The sequence below is a fragment of the Symphalangus syndactylus genome, chromosome 5, assembly GCF_028878055.3.
Source record: "Symphalangus syndactylus isolate Jambi chromosome 5, NHGRI_mSymSyn1-v2.1_pri, whole genome shotgun sequence".
NCBI lineage: Eukaryota > Metazoa > Chordata > Mammalia > Primates > Hylobatidae > Symphalangus > Symphalangus syndactylus.
Genome location: NC_072427.2, coordinates 148,877,702 through 148,892,446, shown reverse-complemented (window position 1 = coordinate 148,892,446; position 14,745 = coordinate 148,877,702). Strand labels below are relative to the sequence as shown.

The following is a 14,745-nucleotide window of genomic DNA, read 5'->3' as shown; positions in this document are numbered from 1 at the left end:
GCTACTCAGGAGGCTGAGGCAGAAGAACCACTTTAACCAGGCGGAGGAGGTTGCAGTGAGCCCCGATCGCACCACTGCACTCCAGCCTGGGTGACAGAGCAAGACTCTATCTCAAAAAAAAAAAAAAAAAACAAGGAAACAAAAGTTTGTTAACCTAGTCTGAGCTCTGGATAAGTGAGGAAAAACGTCTCCCTCAAAATCTGCACTTGTGGGAAAGCCCTCATATGGATTTGAGATTCCAGTTTATACTTCTTATAAGATTTAGTAACTGCATATTGAAATATTAACACAAAACCCTTCAAAGATGAGTTCAGAATCGAAAATTATGAAACATGAGGAAACAGTCCACTCTAAGCAAGAGTCGAAAGACACAGAAATAACAAGATTAGAGCTTCAAAAACTTCAATGATTTCTACATAAAGGTTGTAAAACAAACATATTCAAAATTATTGTTGTAAAGAAGAAATGGAAATTTTATAAAAGAACAAGATGATAAGAAAAATAATACGGTAGAAAAAGAGCCAGGTTTACCTTCTAAAATTACAAATATAGTTAATGAAATGAAGAGAAACCTCTATTGATGGAGGTTAGACATCACCTGCCGATTAGACACAGTTGAGAGAGAATTAGTGGATTAGTAGATCGATCTAAGTAGAGATGAGCTGATAATCCCCCTCTCCAGGAAAAAAGCAAAGCTCTGATTTGTAGCGTTTGCTGATTTCCATTGTGTAAATACTCCTACCATGGCCAGTTTCAAGCTACCAATGTGATATTAGTGAATGTGGAGCCGGGAAGAGACACACACAATCAATTCTCACCAACCAGCATGAGCACAACACTTGAGCCAAGCAAAACAACCTAAAAAGCAACAGAGAGGGATAAAGAGCTTAAAAAAAAAAACAAAAAATGGAAGTAAGGTAAAGATTTAAAAAGGGATGAAATAAAAATATCCATGCCGGGCGCGGTGGCTTACGCCTGTAATCTCAGCATTTTGGGAGGCCGAGGAGGGCAGATCACGATGTCAGGAGATCGAGACCAGCCTGGCCGATATAGTGAAACCCCGTCTCTACCAAAAATACAAAAAATTAGCCAGGCATGGTGGCGGGCGCCTGTAGTCCCAAGTTACTCAGGAGGCTGAGGCAAGACAATTGCTTGAACCTGGCAGGCAGAGGTTGCTGTGAGCCGAGATCACGCCACTGCACTCCAGCCTGGGTGACAGAGTGAGACTCCACCTCAAAAATAAAAAAAATAAATAAATAAAAATAAAGTAATCCAACATATTTCTCATCGTTCCCAAAGGAGAAAAAAATGACTGAAAATGTTCTAAATCTGATGAAAGATAGGAAGCATCAGGGTCAGGCGTGGTGGTTCATGCCTGTAATCCCAGCACTTTGGCTTTTTAGAAAATTGAGCTTTTGGGTCATGTCCAAACGACAGAGAGTACATGGCATTTATGGGGGCGGGTGGAATTTTCTCTCTTAAAACTAGGTATTAGTTAAAAACCAGAAGAAGGCACAGGTTCTGCATGCGCTCAGAAAGAGAAAGGCTGATTCTCTCATTCATTCAACAAATATTTATTGAACAGCAGCTGCATTAAAAATGTTCAAAATCATTACAGTCGGCTGGGCAAGGTGGCTCACGCCTGTAATCCCAGCACTTTGGAAGGCCGAGGTGGGAGGATCACTTGAGGTCAGGAGTTTGACACCAGCCTGGTCAACATGGTGAAACCCTGTCTCCACTAAACACACAAAAATTAGCTGGGCATGGTAATGCGTGCCTGTAATCCCAGCTACTCCAGAGGGTGAGGCAGGAGAATCGCTTGAACCTGGGAGGTGGAGGTTACAGTGAGCCGAGATTGCTCCACTGCACTCCAGTCTGGGGGACAGAGTAAGACTCTGTCTCAAAAAAACAAAAACAGGCAGAGCGCGTTGTCTCACACCTGTAATCCCAGCACTGTGGGAGGCCGAGGCGGGCGGATCACAAGGTCAAGAGATTCAGACCATCCTGGCCAACATGGTGAACCCCGTCTCTACTAAAAATACAAAAATTAGCCGGGTGTGGGGGCGCACACCTGTAGTCCCAGCTACTTGGGAGGCTGAGGCAGGAGAATCGCTTGAACCCGGGAGGCGGAGGTTGCAGTGAGCCGAGATCGTGCCACTGCACTCCACCCTGGAGACTAAGGAAGACTCCATCCCCCCAAAAAAAACAAAAAAGAAAAGAAAGATAGGAAGCATCAGATTCAGGAATCACAATAAGTCCCAAGCAAGATAACAATAATAAAACCCACACCTAGACACAAATAACAATTAGACTGAAAACATAGTTCTCAACAGCAACAATGGAATTCCTCAAAGTTCTATGAGAAGTAACTGTCATCCTAGAATTCTGTATACCCAGTTCTAAAGTGTCACATAGGAAAGAGGGAGCATTTGCTTCAGTTATAACTACCAGGCCCTGAATGAAGGAACTACTAAAGGGTGTTTTTTTAGAAAATAGAAATTAAACTCAAACGAAAGGAGAAATTCTGAGCAAAGAATCTGTTAAACATGAAGGCAAGGCCAGGCGCGGTGGCTCACGCCTGTAATCCCATCACTTCAGGAGGCCAAGGCGAGAGGATCACAAGGTCAGGAGTTCAAGACCAGCCTGGCCAATACGGTGAAACCCCGTCTCTACTAAAAATACAAAAATTAGCTGGGCATGATGGCACACACCTATACTCCCAGGTACTTGGGAGGCTGAGGCAGAAGAATCACTTGAAGCCAGGAGCCAGAGGTTGCAGTGAACTGAGATCATACCACTGCACTCCAGCCTAGGCGACAGAGTGAGACTCTGTCTCCAAAAAAAAAAAAAAAAAAAGAAGGCAAATACAGCCAGTCATGGTGGCTCACACCTGTAATCCCGGCACTTTGGGTGGCCGAGGTGGGAGGATTGCTTGAACCCAGGAGTTCAAGACCAGCCTGGGCAACATGGTGAGACCTCAACTCTACCCCCAAAAAAAAAAAGAAGACCTATCTAAACAAGTACTGATGGTGTAAAGCCACAGTAATAACGCCAAACTTAATACCTATTCACATAAAGTAAGGGAGACAGTGAGAGTCATAGGAAAAGAAGTAACATAGAAAAAGTAGCAAAAGTAGAAAGTACAAAATAAGACGGTAAATATAAATCAAAGTATGTCAACAACACATTTAATATAAAATGAATGGAAAGAGGTAGAACTCTATAGTAAAAAGGCAGAAAGGATCATGTTACATTAAAATAATAATAATGAGATACCACTATATATCTATTTAAATTGCTAAAATTAAAAAAAAAAATCAGAGCAACTAGAACTCACACATTGCTGGTGGGAATCCAAATGGTATAGCCACTTTGGAAAACAGTTTAGCAGCTTCTCATAGAGTTTCTCATACACTTGTCATACCGCCCAAAAGTCCCACTCCTAGATATTTATTCCAGAGACACTTTAACATATGTCTGTGTAAAAATCTTTATATGAATACCACCTCACACTTATTAGGATGGCAACTATCAAAAAAAAACACAGAAAATAACAAGTGTTGGTAAGGATGTTGAGAAATTGGAGCTCTTTTGCACTGTTGGTGGGAATGTCAAATGGTACTGTTACTGTGAAAAACAGTATGATGATTCCTCAAAAACTTAAAAATAAAGGCCAGGCACAGTGGCTTACACCTGTAATCCCAGCACTATGGGAGGCCAAGACAGGCGGATCATGAGGTCAGGAGATCAAGACCATCCTGGCTAACATGGTGAAACCCTGTCTCTACTAAAAAAATACAAAAAAATTAGCCAGGCGTGGTGGCGGGCACCTGTAGTCCCAGCTACTCGGGAGGCTGAGGCAGGAGAATGGCACGAACCTGGGAGGCGGAGCTCGCAGTGAGCCGAGATTGCGCCACTGCACCCAGGCTGGGTGACTGAGCGAGACTCTGTCTCAAAAAAAAAAATTAAAAATAGAATTGCCATGTTAATGGATCAGAATTCATATTGTTAAAATGACCATACTGCCCAAAGCAATCTACAGATTCAATGTAATCCTTATCAAAGTACCAATGTCATTTTTCACAGAATTAGAAAAAGCAATCTTAAAATTCATATGGAACTGAAAAACAAACCAAATAGCCAAAGCAATCCTGAACAAAAAGAACAAAGCTGGAAGCATCACAATATGTGACTTCAAAATATATTACAAGAATATAGTAGCCAAACAGTATGGTACTGGCATAAAAATATACACATAGATCGGCCAGACGTGGTGGCTCACACCTGTAATCCCAGCACTTTGGGAGGCCGAGGTGGGCGGATCACAAGGTCAGCAGATCGAGACCATCCCTGGCTAACACAGTGAAACCCCGTCTCTACTAAAAATACAAAAAATTAGCTGGGTGTGATGGTGGGCACCTGTAGTCCCAGCTACTAGGGAGGCTGAGGCAGAAGAATGGCATGAACCCAGGAGACGGAGCTTGCAGTGAGCCAATCTACGCCACTGCACTCCAGCCTGGGTGACAGAGCGAGACTCCGTCTCAAAAAAAATATATATATATATATATATGTATGTGTATATACATATATATATATATATATATATACACATACATACACACACACACACACACACACGCACACACATAGATCAATGGAACAGAATAGACACCCAGAAATAGAGCCAACTGATATTTGACAAAGCTGACAAGAATATATACTAGGGAAAGGACACCCTCTTCAACAAATGGTGCTGGGAAAACTGGATTGCCATATGCAGAAGAATCAAACTGGACCCCTAACTCTCACCATATACAAAAAAAAATCAACTCAAGATGTATTAAAGACTTAAATGTAAAGCCTGAAACTATAAAAATCCTAGAAAAAAACCTTGGGAAAACTGTACTGGACATTGGCCTAGGCAAGGAATTTCTGACTAAGACTTCAAAAACACAGGCAACAAAAACAGATAAATGAGACTTCATTAAACTAAAAATCTTCTGCACAGCAAAAGAAATCATCAACAGAGTGAACAGACAGCTTGCAGAATGGAAGAAAATATTTGCGGCCAGGCGCAGTGGCTCACGCTTGTAATCCCAGCACTTTGGGAGGCCAAGGAGGGCGGATTACGAGGTCAGGAGATCGAGACCACGGTGAAACCCCATCTCTACTAAAAATACAAAAAAATTAGCCGGGCGTGGTGGCGGGCGCCTGTAGTCCCAGCTACTCGGAGAGGCTGAGGCAGGAGAATGGCGTGAACCCGGGAGGCGGAGCTTGCAGTGAGCCGAGATTGCGCCACTGCACTCCAGCCTGGGCGACAGAGCGAGACTCCGTCTCAAAAAAAAAAAAAAAGAAAAGAAAATATTTGCAAACTTATTCATCCAGCAAGGGACTAGTATCCAGAATACACAAGGAACTCAAACAACTCAACAACAATGAAAAATAACAAATAATATCAGCAAGAAGTGGGCAAAGGACATGAATAGACATTTTTCAAAGGAAGACATACAAATATCTGACAGGAATATGAAAAAAATGGTCAACATAACTTCTCATGAGAGAAATGCAAATTAAAACCACAATGAGATATCATCTTACCCTAGTCAACAATGGTTATTATTTAAAAGACAGAAAATAACAGATGTTGACAAGGATGAGGAAAAAGGGGAACTCTCACACACTGTGGGTGGGAATGTAAATGAGTACAACCTCTATGGAAAACAGTATGGAGATTTTTCAAAAAACTTTAAAAAAATAAAAAAGGCTGGGCGCGGTGGCTCACGCTTGTAATCCCAGCACTTTGGGAGGCCGAGGCGGGCGGATCACGAGGTCAGGAGATCCAGACCACGGTGAAACCCCGTCTCTACTAAAAATACAAAAAATTAGCCGGGCGTGGTGGCGGGCGCCTGTAGTCCCAGCTACTCGGAGAGGCTGAGGCAGGAGAATGGCGTGAACCCGGGAGGCAGAATTTGCAGTGAGCCGAGATCGCACCACTGCACTCCAGCCTGGGCGACAGAGCGAGACTCCATCTCAAAAAAAAAAAAAAAAAATAGGACTGCCGGGCGCGATGGCTCACACATGTAATCCCAGCACTTTGGGAGGCTAAGGTGGGCATATCACAAGGTCAGGAGTTTGAGACCAGCCTGGCCAACATGGTGAAACCCCGTCTCTACTAAAAAAAATACAAAAGAAAAAAAAAAATGAGCCAGACGTGGTGACATGCACCTGTAGTCCCAGCTACTCAGGAGTCTGAGGCAGGAGAATTGCTTGAACCTGGGAAGTGGAGGTTGTAGTGAGCTGAGATCAGGCCACTGCACACCAGCCTGGGCAACAGAGTGAGACTCTGTCTCGGGGAAAAAAAATAAATAGGACTACCATTCAATCCAGCAATTCCACTACTGGATATCTACCCAAAGGAAAAGAAATCAGTATGTCAAAAATATACCTGCACTAGTATATTTATTGTGCATTATTCACAATAGCAAAGACATGGTATCAACCTAAATGCCCATCAACAGATGATTAGATAAAGAAAATGTGGTACATGTACACAGTGGAAGACTATTTGGCCATAAGAATGAAATCACATCTTTTGCAGCAACACGGGTGGGATTGGAGGTCATTATGTTAAGTGAAACAAACCACAAAAAGTCAAATGTTACATGTTCTCACTGATAAGTGGTTACTAAAAAATGTGTACACACAGACAGGAGGAGAACGACAGATATTGGAGACTCAGGAAGGTGAGAGAGAGTGGGAGTGGGGCAGATGATGAGAAATTACTTAATGGGTATAAAGTATATTGTACCCTAAAAGTCCTGACTTGACCACTACACAATGTGTGCATGTAACAAAATTGCACTTGTACCCCATAAATTTATACAATTTTTTTTTTGAGACAGTCTCGCTTTGTCACCCAGGCTAGAGTGCAGTAGGGTGATCTCAGCTCATTGCAACCTCCGTCCCCTGGGTTCAAGCAACTCTCCTGCCTCAGCCTCCCTAGTAGCTAGGATTACAGGTGTGTGCTACCACCCCCAGGTAATTTTTGTATTTTTAGTAGAGATGGGGTTTTACCATGTTGGCCAGGCTGGTCTTGAACTCCTGACTTCAAATGATCCATCCACGTCGGCCTCCCAAAGTGCTGGCATTACAGGATTACAGGCGTGGGCCACCACGCCCGGCCTTATACAAATTTTTAAAAAGAAAAATTTTAAAAATGTTTAAGAAGAAATTGCATATCAAATTTTTCTCCTTTTAAGTAAAGAGAAATAGACATTACAAAAAGCAATATTTTAAAATTTCACATACCTGAAAAATAAATAATGAAATATATGAATAAAACAGAATTGCCATTAGAAATCATCCAGGAATTCTGCCTCTGGGAATATACTCAAAAGAATTGGGCCAGGCGCGGTGGCTCATGCCTGTAATCCCAGCACTTTGGGAGGCCAAGGTGGGTGGATCACGAGGTCAAGAGATGGAGACCCTCCTGGCCAACATGGTGAAACCCCATCTCTACTAAAAATACAAAAAAAAAAAAAATTAGCTGTGCGTGGTGGCACGCACCTATAGTCCCAGCTACTCAGGAGGCTGAGGCGGGAGAATCACTTGAATCCGGGAGGTGGAGGTTGCAGTAAGCCAAGATCAGGCCACTGCGCTTCATCCTGGTGACAGAGGGAAACTCCATCTCAAAAAAAAAAAAAAAAAGAAGAACTGAAAGCAGGGTTTTGAAGAGTTATTTGTACACCTATGCTCGTAGCAGCATTATTCACTATAGGCAAAACATGGAAGCAATCTAAGTGTCTACTGTTGGATAAATGGATAAGCAAAGTACGTACAGTCTGTATGTACAATGAAATTTTTTTTTCTCTTTCCTAAAATTCCTCTGATACAATGAAATATTATTCATCCTTAAAAAGGAAGAAAATTCTGACATATGCCACAACATGAACGAACCTTGAGGACATTATGCAAAGTGAAATAAGCCAGCCACAAAAAGACAAATGCTGTATGATTCCACTTATATGAGATACTTAGAGTAGTCAAAATCATAGACAGAAAGTAGAATGATAGTTTCCAGGAGCCCAGAGGGAAGAATGGGAAGTTATTGTGTAATGAATATAGAGTTTCAGTTCTGCAAGATGAAAAGAGTTCTGGAGATGGATGGTGCTGATGGTTGTACAACTACATAAATGTACCTAATACCACTGAACTATATACATAAAAATGGTTAAGATAGTAAATTTTGGCCAGGCGCGGTGGCTCATGCCTATAATCCCAGCACTTTGGGAGGCCGAGGATCACTTGAGGTCAAGAGTTCAAGAGCAGCCTGACCAACATGGTGAAACCCCGTCTCTACTAAAAATACAAAAATTAGCTGGACCTAGTAGTGGACACCTGTAATCCCAGCTACTCGGGAAGCTGAGACTGGAGAATTGCTTCAGCCCAGAAGGCGGAGGTTGGAGTGAGCTGAGATCGTGCCATTGCACTGCAGTCTGGGCAACAAGAGTGAAACTCCGATTCAAAAAAAAAAAAAAGATAGTAAATTTTATGTCATATGTATCACAGCACAATAAAAAATAGGGGGGTGCAGAAATCTATACACAAATGTTTACAGTGGCTTTGTTCATAATTTTCCATAATTGGAAGCAATGAAGTGTCCTTCAACTGGTGAATGGGTAAACAAATTGTGGTAACTACTCTTTAGCAATAAATAGGAACAAATTACTGATACATGCACCAACATGGATTAATCTCTCACGGACCATGTTAAATGAAAGAAGCCAGACTTACAAGACTAAATACTGCAAATAGGGTATGATTACAGTCATATGAATTTTGGAAATATCGAAACTACAGAAACAGATAAAAGATCAGTAGGCACCAGGGTCTAGCAGTTGGGGGAAGATTTGACTACAAAGGAGCATGGTGATTTTGAGGGTGACGAAACTGTTCTATAGTTTGATTGTGGTGGTTATATGACTCTACACTTTTGTGAAAACTCAGAGAACTGTATGTGAAAGGGTGAATTTGACTGTCTGTAAATTAACCTCAATAAATCCGACTTCTGAAAGAACAACAATAAAATTGAGCCATGTGGTGCTTCCATGACACACATCTGAAACAAGATCACATAGAAAGGTTGAAAGAATGGAAAAAGATACATCAAACAAACACTAACCAAAAGAAAGGTGGAATAGCTATACTAATATTAGACAGATTGAAGGCAAAAAGCATTGGTAAAAATGAGAGTCATTACATTAAAGGAACAATTCCCTAGAAAAATTCAATATTTCTTTTTTTTTTTTTTTTGAGACGGAGTCTCGCTCTGTCGCCCAGGCTGGAGTGCAGTGGTGCGACTTCAGCTCACTGCAAGCTCCACCTCCCAGGTTCATGCCATTTTCCTGCCTCAGCTTCCCGAGTAGCTGGGACTACAGGCACCCGCCACCACGCCTGGCTAATTTTTTGGATTTTTACTAGAGACGGGGTTTCACCGTGTTAGCCAGGAAGGTCTCGATCTCCTGACCTCATGATCCGCCCACCTCGGCCTCCCAAAATGCTGGGATTACAGGGGTGAGCCACTGCGCCTGGCCTAGCGTTTTCACATTATCCATATTACCTTCTATTGCTCGTGAACACACACATGCACACACACACACAAACTGTCCTTTTTGGATGGTGTGGAGGACCACTCCATAGATTTTATCCACTCCACTGTAGTGGGCTGAGGAGGATCGACTCAAACTACCCAGCATTGACCAACCATCTGCCACGTGCAAGTTGCTACAGAGAATTCAAAGTTGAACGAAGTCATCTTTGAGGAGCTCTAAGACCTAGTTTCACTAGAGGTCTAGGCATTGGAATGGAATGCAAAGAGATAAGGTTGGCAACATAAATTGAGGTGAGGTCACAGTGAGGCTTGAATGCCAGGGAAGGCATGTTAGTGAAGGTTTATGAGCAAGGAAATAAAAAGCATGGCCACACTTTAGGGAAATGGTATCCCGGAACATCTTACCTTCTTGGGTCATAAAGTCATCTTCAGCAAAGATGTTAAAGTTGCCACACAGCCCGCAGGTCTTATTGAAGTATCTGTCTGACAGCAGGACTTGAAAGTTGCCACTGCCATCGATCCTGGCCACAAAGCCATAGGTCTCACCGGACAGCTTGGAGTATCCAGCCTCGGTTTCTAGATACAGCCCTTTGGAGGCATAGGGCATGGAGACTCTGGAAGGCAAAGGCTAAGTTCAGAAGTGGGCTTCTCGTGCATTTTCTGGATGTCTCTCCCACCTTCTAACCCCAACCCCATGTTGTAGGGTTCAGACCATGGTGCAAAGTGGCTGAGGACCTAGACCAGCAATCAGGAGACCTGGCTCTCACCCAGCCCTGCTACTCACTTCCTTGGAACATTTGTTTCCATTCTCTGGGTCCCAGCTTCCTCATCTAAAAATGAGGGAGTTGTGCCAGGAGACCCCTAGGGTCCTTTCTAACTCAGACATTCTGGGCTTACCTTTGGTCCCCCTGTGTCACAGTACCATTGACAAACAAATGGATGTCAAAAAATTCCCCAAGATACACGGAGAGGCTCACTCTCTTGCCATTCTGGAAGTCCCCTGAAAGAGAAAAAAGTCAACAGTAGTGATTATTACTCCCCTCAAAAAATGAATACACTGATTAAGAATCATTATCTACATAACCTTTTCTCAGCAGAAAACGCCCCAAAAAGTCTTTACAAGTGAGCAACAAAAATCTCCCTAAAAATCTCATTTTCTCACCCATTTTTCCATTCATCTAAAAATAATTATTGAGTGACTTCTGGATACATAGCCCTCAGGTGGGCTCTCATATATCACAAAAGAAAAATCTAAAAGCATGATCTCTTGCTTCTGGGAGTTTACAACCTGCGTATAAATAGAAGACAAACATGCAACAATTGAGTATATTGTAAGGCAGCAAACAAAAAGGCAACATTGTGAGTTACTGGTAACAGGTGCTCTAGGAGAGTGTTATTTATTAATTAATTCATTTATTCATTCATTTATTGAGACAGGGTTGTGCTCTGTTGCCCAGGTTGGGGTGCAGTGATGTGAACATGGCTCACTGCAGCTTCTGCCTCCTGGGCCCAGGCTATCCTCCCAACTCAGCCTCCGGGGTAACTGGGATCACAAGTATGTACCACCACACCCAGCTAATTTTTTTTTTCTTTTTGTAGAGACAAGATCTCACCGTGTTGCCCAGGCTGGTCTTGAGCTCCTGGGTACAAGTAATTACAGGCATGAGCCACCCCCCTCCGGCCTAGCAGTGCTATTTAAAATGGTATCGGTCGGGTGCGGTGGCTCACGCCTGTAATCCCAGCACTTTGGGAGGCTGAGGCAGGCGGATCACGAGGTCAGGAGATTGAGACCATCCTGGCTAACACGGTGAAACCCCATCTCTACTAAAAATACAAAAAAAAAAAAAAAAAAAATTAGCCAGGCTTGGTGGCGGGCGTCTGTAGTCCCAGTTCTTTGGGAGGCTGAGGCAGGAGAATGGCGTGAACCCGGGAGGCGGAGCTTGCAGTGAGCCGAGATCGCGCCACTGCATTCCAGCCTGGGTGACCGAGCGAGACTCCATCTCAAAAAAACAAATAAATAAATAAAAATAAATAAATAAATAAAATGGTATCTTAGGACAGCCCAAGTCAGAATCCCTGGGCTGTTTGTTTAAAATGGAGATTCATGAGCTCCGCCTAAGTTTACTGAATTTGATTATCCAGGAGTTTACAGACGGTGTGGGTCAAATGCCTTACACAGCACATAGAATTAATAAGGACACACTAAATGGTTGACAATGGAAATGTCTGAAGATCCAGACACACGATAAAATAGGCTCTGAGAATGGTGTGGTTGTGAGCGCTGAACAGGGCGACAAGGGTGATGGGACGGTGGCCAGCATGAAAGAGGAAACACAGGCAAGAGATATTTTTCACAGCGTGACCAAAGCTTAGCAAGCCTCACCCAGTTTCTGAGAACTGCGACTTGTGGTGGGTCTTTGATATTCAAAGATAACTAATTAGTCGTAAGAATCAAAAGAACCAGAAGGGAAAAGAGAGAGTCTGGTCTCAAGCCTTGGAGACTGAGAAATTAATGGAAATAGGGAAGATAGGGGCAGCCAGAGAAAACAAAGAGCTGACACGTGGGGCACGATGCCTTGAGGTCCTGAAGAAATGGGGCATAGGACTCAGGGGTAAAGTTGGTCTTAAAAATGAGCAAATCTCTCTTCTCCTAGAAGGGATAGAGGAGTGTGGGATTCTTCTCGGCAAGAAGAGGCTAAGATGTCTGTGGAACCAAGCCCAGTAGACCTGGCAGGTCTGTTGACTCAAGGTGTTGCTGCCATGGCCAGAGCCGCAAAAACAGGGAGCTGGGGCAGGGGTCTCCTCACTCCTACCCAGGACAGGAAGAGTCCCCAACAGGGCTCTGGGCTGAACTGAGGCTGCAGGAGGACAACCACACACACAGACACACACATACATACCACATGCACACACACCATGCACACACATAGCATGCACCCTAGAACACACAAACACTGCAAACTAACCCGAATGAGCTACAGAACAGACTTGTTTCTGGTGGAAATTCAGTGAGGGCTCTCCCATGTAAACAATAAGTCTATTCTAGGAATAGTCTTGAATGATATGCCAGCAGCAGTGGCCACCAGGAAAGACACACAGACCCCTCACAGTCCATAAACCACTTTCTGCGGAGCTCCAGGTCAACACAACTGGGAGAAAATGGAGATGTCCACCAAATGAAAGGGGACTCGTCCTGTTTGAGCTGAGGCATCTCCCGTGCTCCGCATTCCCACCTAGAACAGTTTTTACAGCAAGCAAACCTTTAGAAGCTGAACAAACTTACTGACAGCAAGAAATTGGCCAAAGAAAAACAAACAACTGGGAAAGTGATTGCGTAGAGAAACTTTTTTTTTTTTTTTTTTTTTGAGACAGAGTCTCGCTCTGTTACCCAGGTTGGAGTGCAGTGGTGCAATCTCAGCTCACTGCAAGCTCTGCCTCCCGGGTTCACGCCATTCTCCTGCCTCAGCCTCCCAAGTAGCTGGGACTACAGGGGCGTGCCACCACGCCCGGCTAATTTGTTGTATTTTTAGTAGAGACAGGGTTTCACCATAGCCAGGATGGTCTCGATCTCCTGACCTCATGATCTGCCTGCCTGGGCCTCCCAAAACTGCTGGGATTACAGGCGTGAGCCACCACGCCCTGCAAAGTAACTTTTTTTTCCAGTAATTTATTTATCAGTAATGGTAGAATCTGAGTGAGGAGTATATGGATCTTGAAGTCTTTCAGCTTTTCTGTATGTTTGAAAATTTCCATAAGAAAATGTTGAAAAACCAAACAAATGGGACAACCAGGTAACAACCTCCAGTTTGCACCCTCTCCCATCCAGGGCCCTAGGCACTTGCACCGGGCCCAAGACCAAATCCCTCCCTCGGCCTTTTCTGGGGCTGGCGCTCTGAACACTACACACAGCCCAGAGTGAGCCCATGAGACAGGGCAGGGACCCACTCCACACTCCTCACTGGAGACCTGCCAGAGGAGAAGCCCCCACCTGCCGGATGGCAGACACATGAACGCACGAGGTCTGGGCTCAGGCGTCTGTGTCCCTATCACCACTGAGCCTGTCTCCCCATCAGCGAATCCTCCTTTCATCCCATCTCACAGGGAGTTCTGCCTCGGCTTCACTGGGTAACTCGACCAATACGTCACCTCTGAGCCAAAGGCGTCTCCCTCCTGGAAATGGGAAAGGAACCCCCGTGAGCCCCTCCTTGGCGTTTCTCCTTCTCCTGGGGATGCAGAAAGGGTGGGTGGGACCAAGTCTGCCAGGGACTGTGGCTGGAGAATGGGTAGGGAACACTTCAGAGGAAGCCAGGCAGCTTGGGGTTGGCATGGCCCTGCAGCTGCAGATCTACAGCTCTTAGAGGCTTTCAAAGATGCAAAATCACTTAAGCAAGGTACTCGTTCCACAGGAGGCAGAGCTAAGCGGGTGCCACAGGGGAGCCCGGAGGTCGCTATGGCTGTAAGTTTGAAAAGTAAGGCCTGCAAGGCTGAATAAACCAAGAATTCAGCAGAAGCAGAAAAATCAAACAGGAGGGAACCAGGAAAAGTGTATGGGAGGGAAGGAGAGCCCCAGCCCTCCTAGAGTAAATAACAGAGGAACCTGCCCACACAGGCTGGGGGGCTCGGGGCTGGCCAGGCAGCAGACCCTGGGGTAACTCGCCCATCATCGCAGAGCTAGTCAGTGATGAAGAGCTGGGACTCAAGCCCGAGCACTGTTTTAAGTACGTGAAGGGCTTGCTCTGGGCGGCCCCAGGAGAGACCAGCATCAGGAAGTCCAAGGGGCAGCCCAGGGCTCAGCTGCGTGAGGCAGCTCCAGGCAGTCAAGGGAGGGGGTGTCGGCTGCCCCCGGGAGCTTCACCTACTGCAGGAACTGCGGCTCCTGAAGGGGATGACTCAGGTTCTGCTAACCAGCTCCCACCCACCCAGAGACAAACCAAAAACAGCCATCTAGGGGCAGGAGTGGGACTGCATCGTGCCCTTCAGTGAGGATTGAACCGCATGGCAAGGAGAATTCCTGGCCCTGGATGGCTGAGGGGGCTTGAAGAGCAGTCAGTCCACAGCCGCAGCAGGGGAGTGGCAAGGGAATTTGGGGTTTTGTTTTCTTTTGTTTTGAGGTCTTGCTCTGTCGCTCAGGATGA

General features: G+C 44.7%; 1 protein-coding gene across 1 annotated transcript in view; it reads right to left on the bottom strand.

The window, feature by feature from the left end:
- The window catches only part of VWF (von Willebrand factor), a 180,302-nt gene that overhangs the window by 154,766 nt on the left and 10,791 nt on the right, over positions 1 to 14,745 (bottom strand). The window contains exons 4-5 of the mRNA XM_055280967.2: positions 10,508 to 10,610; positions 10,016 to 10,224 (exon numbers count right to left, since the gene is read on the bottom strand). Coding sequence (XP_055136942.2) covers positions 10,016 to 10,224; positions 10,508 to 10,610 — 312 coding nt within the window. The remainder of the gene's footprint in view (positions 1 to 10,015; positions 10,225 to 10,507; positions 10,611 to 14,745) is intronic.